General features: G+C 32.9%; 1 protein-coding gene across 22 annotated transcripts; it reads right to left on the bottom strand.

The window, feature by feature from the left end:
* Positions 1-3,912: 3,912 nt before the first annotated feature.
* LOC132613747 (probable sugar phosphate/phosphate translocator At3g11320) lies at positions 3,913-9,229 on the bottom strand. Of its 22 annotated transcripts, none has more exons than XR_009572080.1 (10): positions 8,953-9,169; positions 7,778-8,051; positions 7,447-7,587; positions 6,934-7,189; positions 6,623-6,780; positions 6,367-6,459; positions 6,057-6,124; positions 5,077-5,180; positions 4,639-4,770; positions 3,913-4,217 (listed from the first exon to the last, which is right to left on the bottom strand). XR_009572080.1 is itself a non-coding variant. In XM_060327953.1 (8 exons), exons 3-8 carry the CDS (start codon positions 7,476-7,478, stop codon positions 4,214-4,216), a joined length of 501 nt encoding a protein of 166 aa, XP_060183936.1. In that variant the 5' UTR covers positions 7,479-7,587; positions 7,778-8,051; positions 8,953-9,176; the 3' UTR covers positions 3,913-4,213. The 22 variants fall into 22 exon arrangements, 1 of the variants encoding a protein (XP_060183936.1); XR_009572083.1 differs by having other exon boundaries at positions 6,715-6,780; positions 8,953-9,168; XR_009572078.1 differs by lacking the exon at positions 6,623-6,780 and having other exon boundaries at positions 8,953-9,167.
* Positions 9,230-9,499: the final 270 nt, after the last annotated feature.

The following is a 9,499-nucleotide window of genomic DNA, read 5'->3' as shown; positions in this document are numbered from 1 at the left end:
TTCGATGTCGGCCATTTAGTCCGCTTTCTCAGAGACGGGCAGGGATGTTTTTGATTTTGATGAATACGATAGAAATCAAGACCGAAGATCACTATTATCCTAGCCCCACGGTGGGCGCCAAACTGTTTACCCCGAATTTGGGAAAACAATTGAATTTGTACGCGGGTATAGGATATGCACTTGGACCTTGATGTATATTTGATAGTGTAAAATAAGTGTGTGAATATGTAGTAAGAAAACGGCTAACAATGATAATCTCTTTAATATTTGATCGAATAAACACAATATAAATGGAAACAAATGGCCTTGGCCGAATCAGATATTGAGAGAGAGATTGTATATATGAACTCTTTTATTATGAATGTTCTTGGTAAGTAATGGAGCCAACCCTTACAAAGGAGGGAGATGTGCTCTATTTATAGTGTGACCTCCATGGGTCTCATATAATGTGAACTAATAATATAATAATATCAAGGACAGCTCTGCACGGATTTGGTGGGATTAGACTGACGGCGCCGTCTGACACACGCATGGTGGGTAGTTGACCATGACAGAAAGTTACTGGCGCGTGGCCCGCGTGCAACGGCCACACGGTCCAACGGCTACTCGGACCGATAGCTATACGGACCAATGGCCATGAATGCTCGGGTCACCGGGCTTGGCCGTTTCAACGACGCAGAAGGCAGATCAGTCGGTGCCCTCGCTCAGCTCCGGCCCAAGCATTACCCCAGTCAAGGGCGAATAGTATCCGACACATTCTCATTCTTTCCTCCGGTTCCTCTCTCCACCGGTTTGCCTTATATCCGGTTTTTACCGTATACACTACCTTGGTAGGAGTAAGGTCTGCGTACACTTCACCCTCCCCAGATCCCACGATGTGGGATTTCACTGGGTTGTTGTTGTTGTTGTAGTATCAGTATAGCAGATGAATTATGTACAACAAATAATTGTATATAATAATTTTAATTTGATAACTTAAAAACTGCTGCAATAAACACTACTTACACAGCCATTATAGATCACTTAAATTCAATAATTTAACCTCATCACGCCTTGACAGTTGGAACATGATAAACCACATTGAGTTAATAATAGGTGGAATACGTTGAGAGTCCCTTAAACTTGCTAATAAATTTCATTTAGATGTTCGAAGTACGGTGTGTTTTAATTGAGTAGCTGATCATATAATACAATGTTTATGTTAGACACTTCCAACTCAAATTTTGGAAAAGTTTTTGCTCTTATTCTCAAGCTTAACGCGTATTCTCAAATGTTTAAATGTAATAAATCGTAGTTCGAGCATCTAAACGAAATTTACTTTCCGCCTTAATAATACTATTCTTAAGGAAATCTGGTATCTCCAATAGTCAGAACTGCAGATTCATGCACTGATCTTATCCAGTTTTTGTAACATATATTTCACTAAGGGAAAAAAGCTCTAAATTATGTTTCCCTGCTTTTAATATTAAGCTCTTTAATATCTGGGATTGTCAACAATATACGAGACAATAATCTTTCCCCATTTAATAGGTAATAATGTATCCTTCTTTGAATCCCATTCATCATGCATATTCATTTCCACTATAAAATTTCTTTAAGAAATATATATAAGGGAAAATATATGAATGAAGTTAATTAACACTTCTTACCAACCGTAATCGAATCTATATCTGATTGTTGTTGCATGGAGATTTTCACACTATTCATTAGTTAATCAGCCACAAAATAAGTAAACACTTAGTAAATTAATAAATAAATAATGTCAACTTGTTTGGCTAATGTCAACAATAATGTGCTATCCCAGAAAAAGCTAGCAAAAGCTGGATATCTTCATTCTTTTTTTTTTTTTTAAGTGATTGGTATAAGAAAGAAGATCTGGAGTTTGAAAAATGGAACTGTCTAAAAATCAGAGGTGTGACTTTTTGTCTACAAGATTATTAAAGTTTCATGTAGTAGGAAACTTGGTTAGAGGGGTCACACATTCTTATAATAATTGCATAACTATGAATTAATTACTTCTAAACTTATTTCTTAAGACTGCTGCAAAGCTTAAACTTGTTTAAGTTGGCCAAATTTTTTGAATGAGATCTGTAGGGGAGGTCAAGAATTACTTTGTACTTCTCTGTCTTAATTTATTTGACACATTTTACATTTTATCTGTTCCAAATATGTCATTTTTCTGTATGAGAAATAATTTAATTTTAAAAATTTTATTTACTCTTAATGAGATGATTTATAACAACACAAATCAAACTACGTACATATCTTAGACTTGTTTTATAGACAACAAATTCAAGAAAATTATTTTCCTTTTTAATCCTGTGCTCAGTTAAACAATGTCACATAAATTGGAACAGAGAAAATAATAATTTACTCCAACTAGGAGTGTACATATACTTTGATATATATCGAATTACCCTATCGAGACCAAAATTTCTTTCCTTATAATTGAGACGTTTTTTAAAAAGTTAAAATCATAATTTTTTCCTACATATAAATCAAAGTCAAACAAATTATTATTACTGACTTATCCTACCGCACTTTACTGAAATCGAACAAAATATCAAACCATATAGAGTTAACTTAATATTTTGTAAAATAAAAAAGCAAAGTTACCGAACCAAAATATTCAATATGTACCCTACCATGAATACCTCCAACTAAACCTGTCAACCGGTTGAAACCGGCTGGAACCGGTAACCGGTTAGAAAATCGGTCGGTTTCCTGTCAAAAACTCGGAACCGGCCGCCGGTCACCGGTTAACCAGGTGGAAATGTGAAAAACGTACCCGGCCGGTTAAAAACGTAAAAAATGTATTTTTTTTTTTTGTTTTTTCTTAAGTATATGTATATTATAGTATTTTTTAGTATATTTTAGGTATATTTATATATGTTATATAAGTTTATTATAACTAAAGTTTATATATATATATATATATATATATATTAAGTTATATGTATCATAAATTAAGTTTATATATTTACTAACTAAAAACTTATGAATATTATAAACTTCTAGATTGTTTTTTTTTTCTAAGGTTATAACTTTCTATTTTATAACTCAAGGTCAAGTATAATAGTATATGTATATTATATATATATATATACACACACTATGTTTAAGTTATTTCTAAGTTTATAAGTTAACTTAAGTTTTTTTTCTAAGTTTATAAATTTCTATTTTATAACTCAAGTATGTGTATATTATAAGTAGCTAAGCATATAAGTTAAGTTTTTTTTCTAAGTTTATATTTATAACTTAAGTATATTTATACTAGATATACCTAAAATATACTTATAATATTAATATACGTAAGTTATAAAATAGAAATTTATAAACTTAGAAAAAACTTAACTTATATGTATCATAAATTAAGTTTATATATTTACTAACTAAAAACTTATGAATATTATAAACTTCTAGATTGTTTTTTTTTTCTAAGGTTATAACTTTCTACATTATAACTCAAGGTCAAGTATAATAGTATATGTATGTGTATATATATATATATACACACACACTATGTTTAAGTTATTTCTAAGTTTATAAGTTAACTTAAGTTTTTTTTCTAAGTTTATAAATTTCTATTTTATAACTCAAGTATGTGTATATTATAAGTAGCTAAGCATATAAGTTAAGTTTTTTTTCTAAGTTTATATTTATAACTTAAGTATATTTATACTAGATATACCTAAAATATACTTATAATATAAATATACGTAAGTTATAAATAGAAATTTATAAACTTAGAAAAAACTTAACTTATATGCTTAGCTACTTATAATATATATATATATATATATATATATATATATATATATATACTAAATACCTGATGCCTGTGCCAACACGGGCCCAACATGTGACTCGAGTACTTTTTACATTTTTGGATCAAAATTACAGACATGGACGAATGGAAATTATGAACTTATTGATCTTGAATGGACAAAAAAGAAACTACGAATTTTGCTAGTCTTGAATGATGTTGCAATCAGATATGATCAAGCTATAAATGTAAATTTCCTTTAGGAACATTGAAGAGGAACTTAATCAAATAACTACACTCCTTAAGTGGTACACTGCGGTGTAAAACGTACTTCAAACTTCATTTAAAGAAACCAAAATCTGGTAGATGTGCCTGTCCACCCAAAATGGGACCTTATTCCAAAAAACAGTTTCCTCTGTCCATACGTATCTGCATCATTCCTTTAACCTATCTGCAACAAAAAATTTACACCCTTCAATGCATATAGTCATGTAAATTACTGGCGAATAGTTGGACCGATTTCTAGTGAAACTAACAAGTTCAATGTGAAAATGACTTTGACAATGGCAGGTATATCCCCAAAAATTTCAAAGAGCACAGCCACTTATTTGATGCTGCAACTTAATAAGCTAAAGCCAAATCTGAATTCATAAAAACACGATGAAGAATATTTCTCCTACCTTATAAATGATTTTTTTTTTTAAAAAAAAAGAAAAACAAAGAAGGAAGAAGTTATCTTTCCATACACTCTAAAAGATTATACATATAGCACCTTGATATTAGGATGAAGATACGATTAACTATACACATACATCAATGTAAAATAAGTTTCTATAGTATCAAGTGACATGAAGGAAGAGATTGAATTGCACCTGTATTATGCTCTTGACGATTGGGATATCTTTACAGCATATCGTGAATATGGAAGTCCCAAAACTATAATTTTTTTATGTCATTGAGAGCATATACTTCTGATCATTATTCCATTATCAAATGTATATTACCTGTGTTTTGTCACCAGATTGGTCAGATTTACAAAATATGCTAGAGCAGAATTGAATAGCAAAAGCCAGATGATTCTACTATCGTCTCTTGAAAGTGCCAACGTGATGCCAACTACATTTTCTTCCATTGAAAGTGTTGCTGGTAATAGAAATACAACTGCTATAGGAGCCATATAGAGTAGAAGGTTCATGGAATTCAGCTTCTCTCTTTATTCAAAATTTAACATTTCAGCATTCAACAAAAAGCAAAACTTGGCTAGAGATTCACTCATATATATAAAACACAGAGATCTATGCAGTAATTACCCTTTGGAGAACAACAAAATCCCCTGAAGCACTGACTTGAGTGCTCTTGCAGCTGTTGCACCGACACACATTATGAATCCAAATAGATGAAAACTTGGTTCACCCTGAGAAGATAAATTGAAATGTATCAGATAAAAATAAATTTTTCCAACACCATTACACAAAAAATATGAAACTGCTAAACAACGAAAAAGAAAACATATAGCAATAGAAACCATGTCAGTTTCTTAAGTAGATACGATAGATTTTCTTCCCACAATATTAGACTACTAAACTAAAATGCTAATAGTAAAACTTGGTCATAAAAATATTAATACAGTTCTTTTCATAAGCCTAGCTCAGACGATATATCTTTTGGTACATTGTAAATATTGTGCAGGCTATAACCTGATTTATTGAGCTAAGAAGCTGGTGGTAGGCAGCCGAATCACCACTATGATTCCCAAAGTTGAGACGATTATGTTATAAGACCACAAATTTAAAGTCTAGTTGACTAAACCAACCAAAACAGACCAAGATCAACTGTTGCATGTTTCCCCTTTGGCTAAACCACCACTTCAGGCTAACCCTTTTGCCTGGCTGGGGGGAGTGTTTGGATCTATAATGACACAAACCTTTTTTGGGCTTTGGATAAAACTAAAATGCTAATAAAACTTGATCATAGGGAATACTAATGCAGTCCTTTTCTTAAGCATAGCACAAACGCTATATATCTTTTAGCACATTCTAAATATTGTGCAGCGACTGAATAAACAACCTGACTTCATTGAGCTAAGAAGCACAACCAAATCACCTGTGAAAATGACTTTGACAATGGCAGGTATATCCCCAAAACTTGGTATAAGGAGAACCTTAGAGCGGAAAACTACATAAACCTCTAGTAAGCACCTAAGAATAAGAACGGACAGATAGAAGCAAGCCATATAACAGCTTTTGCAGGTGCACTTTTCAAACGTAGATTCATATTCAACATTGCTTACCTTGAAAAAATCAGTCTGAGCGCTTACTTGGCCTAGACAGTCATAAGAGGAAGTGATGAAGTAGGAAACTGAAAGATAGTAATCAGTTAATCACCAATACAATTGTACAACCTAGAACTAAGAACTAAAGAACTAAGTATCACTTCAATTACTCAGAAAGATAAAAGAACAAAAGATTTAAGCAGAAAGAATGAGAACTAAGAATTAAAGAACTAAGTACCACTTCAATTACTCAGAAAGCTAAAAGAATAAAAGATTTAAGCAGAAAGAATGAGAATAAGAATGTTTCAGAAGATTCAGCAATTATTACCTTGCCATAATTGAAGCTTCGGCATAGGATGAGTATGCCTTCACCCGGAAAACCAAGCCTGTTGCGGAGGCCACAGCAAGAGTAATCTGTTTCCTACAATTCCAATTAAATTGAGGATAAAATTAATTTTACTCCTCCTGAAATTAATTATGAAAGGAGAAACTGCACTCATGCAAATAAAAGTAAATTCAAGGCAGCGACCCATCTATGAAAGAACCAGAAATAGAAGGAAAGGAAAATAGAACTACAACAATACTTTGTAAAATTGCGACAAAACACCCGAGAAAGCACAATATCAAAATGCGGACTGAGTCTAATTCTATTGTATCTGATGAGAGAAGGAGATACATCGAAAGCTGCTGGGAAGAGATGATTCAAAAGAGAACACCAATCTTTGCAGGTTAACGGACTACCCTGCAAAGAAATGGATGTGTAAACTGTCCAAATGGATGAAAACACTAAAAATTACCCAATCAAGTCCCATTACCAACAATCTTCTACATTGAATGAACAAAGAATACAGGAAATTCTACAATCTTCTACAAAGAAAAAGTGGATAAAACTCACCAGAATTATCCAAATGGAGACGGTTTGAAAGGAGACCAAATAAAGGGCAAAAAGAAACGAAGATTATGAGCAGCAGTATGTATGACAGAGATAGAAATACAGTAGAATGGAGAAATATCCAGATACAGAGGTGAAATACTTTGAATGCGGTGGCTCTCTAGTCTTAGGGTTAAACTTTGCATTTTTGTCTACCCTGAAAAGTCTAAAATACCCTTGAACAAAAATAATTTGTCTGCAAGTAGACATGTTGACGATCCTGCTTCAAACACATGACAAACAGAAACTCCTCAGATAGACAAACAGAAACCAATCAGAACATATGCTATACAATATCTCTGTGTAAACAATCAAATTAAGCGAAATATTTCTCCCTTTTAATTCGAAAGGGTATCAAAATATGATTGCGAAGACCTTAAAGTAAACAAATTCATTATCAACGAAAAAATGACAACAATAAGATTACTCTAAACAGAGAGACTGATACCTCAAAAATGATCAAATTATCAAACAAACCTTGAAGCGTCATTCAAAAGAGGGCAATGCATTTTTGGGAAGTCGACGTCTCCTCAATGCGAAGAAGCTAAGGGGAAAAAATGAAATCCGATAAAGGAGCAATACTCGCCAAAGTCTGAGATATTGAACACACACACAAACCTGCAATTACCACAACATAAAGCAAAAGTTGAAACAGAGAAGATGAAGCAAAACATACCATCATAAGCATCAGTAATATATATCTGTGACTAACAAAGTTGAAGAAAGGATGCAAACCAAGAAGAAAACAAAGCCATCCATTAGATTGTGTGTTTGGAGGAAATCAAAGGAGCATTTTGAATATTAATACCTCAAGAGATAACATATAAAATCCGACTGCTGAAGTAAAAATTAAGAGCAATGACTGTGACATTCTCTACTCGTATTCCTTTGTCCTCCCACTCGCCTACGTCTCCCTTAGTTCCTTGACAATGGCATGCGTGTAAATCATCGGCATTCATCTGTAATATGCATCTTGATTCTATACCTATGTACGAATCGTTTCACCTGCCCAGAGTATATTTTCTTCTCCATAGATTGTTAAGCATGTAATATTACGCAAAATTTAGCATTACTACTCTTTCCTGTCAGAATTTCAAGAACAAATTAAAAAGTAGCACAAATAAATGAAGGCTCTTTTAGAAATATACAAACTGGAAAAAAGAAGAGACAGCCGAACACGAACGAATTGCTGAAACTTGCAAAAATTAGAAGTTTAAATTGACAATAAGATATTCGAAATCAAAGCGAAAAAGGACCCAACTATTGCACAGAAAAAAGCGTAACAGATTACTCATCTCAGATAAATAAGAAGCTCAGAACACAACGAAATGAAGGTAGATGAATGTGGTCTTCTAAAAATAGACTGATTCGGTTCTTTGGTCATCCTAAAAAATGGATGTGACATTTCCTTCAAACTTTAAGAATCTTGGTTCCATAAAGCGCTTTGTTTGTTGATAAAAAACCTAAACTTTTTCTTTCTTTTCGGTGATAATTTATCTTAACAATTGGTAACAACCCGAATTGGAAGCAAAACCTATAAATAACAATAAAGTTAAAGTAGAAATACTTAATAAAGGATGTTGCGAAGAGGCATCACGATGGAACAAAACCAGAAATTAAAACGGTAGGCTCTTCCTACAACTGATCCAGCAGCTGTAGCTTCTTCTTGTGCAATTTGAAAGCCTACTTTGTGTTCAGAATATTGAGTAAAAAATAAAAATCTCTTTTACAGCTTCATTTTACATAGTTTCAATGATGTTAAATAAGAATAAGAAAGAGCTGACAAGGATCACCTTACTAATTAAACAATTTCAAATATTTTCTTATCAAAATTTATTTTAAGGTCAATTTTTTATGTCAATTTCATCAACTTCTAGAGCAAATGAGGAATCAATTTACTTTTGTATGACTTAATAAATGTTTCATTAACAACAAATATCCTAAATAAGAAGAAGAAAGAAAGAAAGAGTAGATTGAGCTCACCGCAAGGTAGAACCGAAATTGTCTGTCCCCATGACCCCATCAGAAATTTCCAAGTGAGAGGGAGGCAGAGAAAATGAGATAAAATGCAGATTATAGAGGAAGAATCGAGAAGATTGATTATTAGTATGGAAGACCAAAACGTGAAATGACCGAAATGCCCTTGGAATGATGTTGACGACGATCCGGCTCAAACCCGTGCTTCTATAATAGTACAATAATTGAAAAGAAGAAAAAAGAAAAGAGCAGATTGACCTCACCGCAAGGTAGAACCGAAATTGTCTGTCCCCATGACCCCATCAGCAATTTCCAAGTGAGAGGGAGGCAGAGAAAATGAGATAAAATGCAGATTATAGAGGAAGAATCAAGAAGATTGATTATTAGTATGGAAGACCAAAACGTGAAATGACCGAAATGCCCTTGGAATGATGTTGACGACGATCCGGCTCAAACCCGTGCTTCTATAATAGTACAATAATTGAAAAGAAGAAAAAAGAAAAGAGCAGATTGAGCTCACCGCAAGGTAGAACCGAAATTGTCTGTCCCCATG

Source organism: Lycium barbarum, chromosome 10 (assembly GCF_019175385.1).
Source record: "Lycium barbarum isolate Lr01 chromosome 10, ASM1917538v2, whole genome shotgun sequence".
Lineage (NCBI taxonomy): Eukaryota > Viridiplantae > Streptophyta > Magnoliopsida > Solanales > Solanaceae > Lycium > Lycium barbarum.
This window is presented reverse-complemented; position numbering and strand designations above follow the sequence as displayed.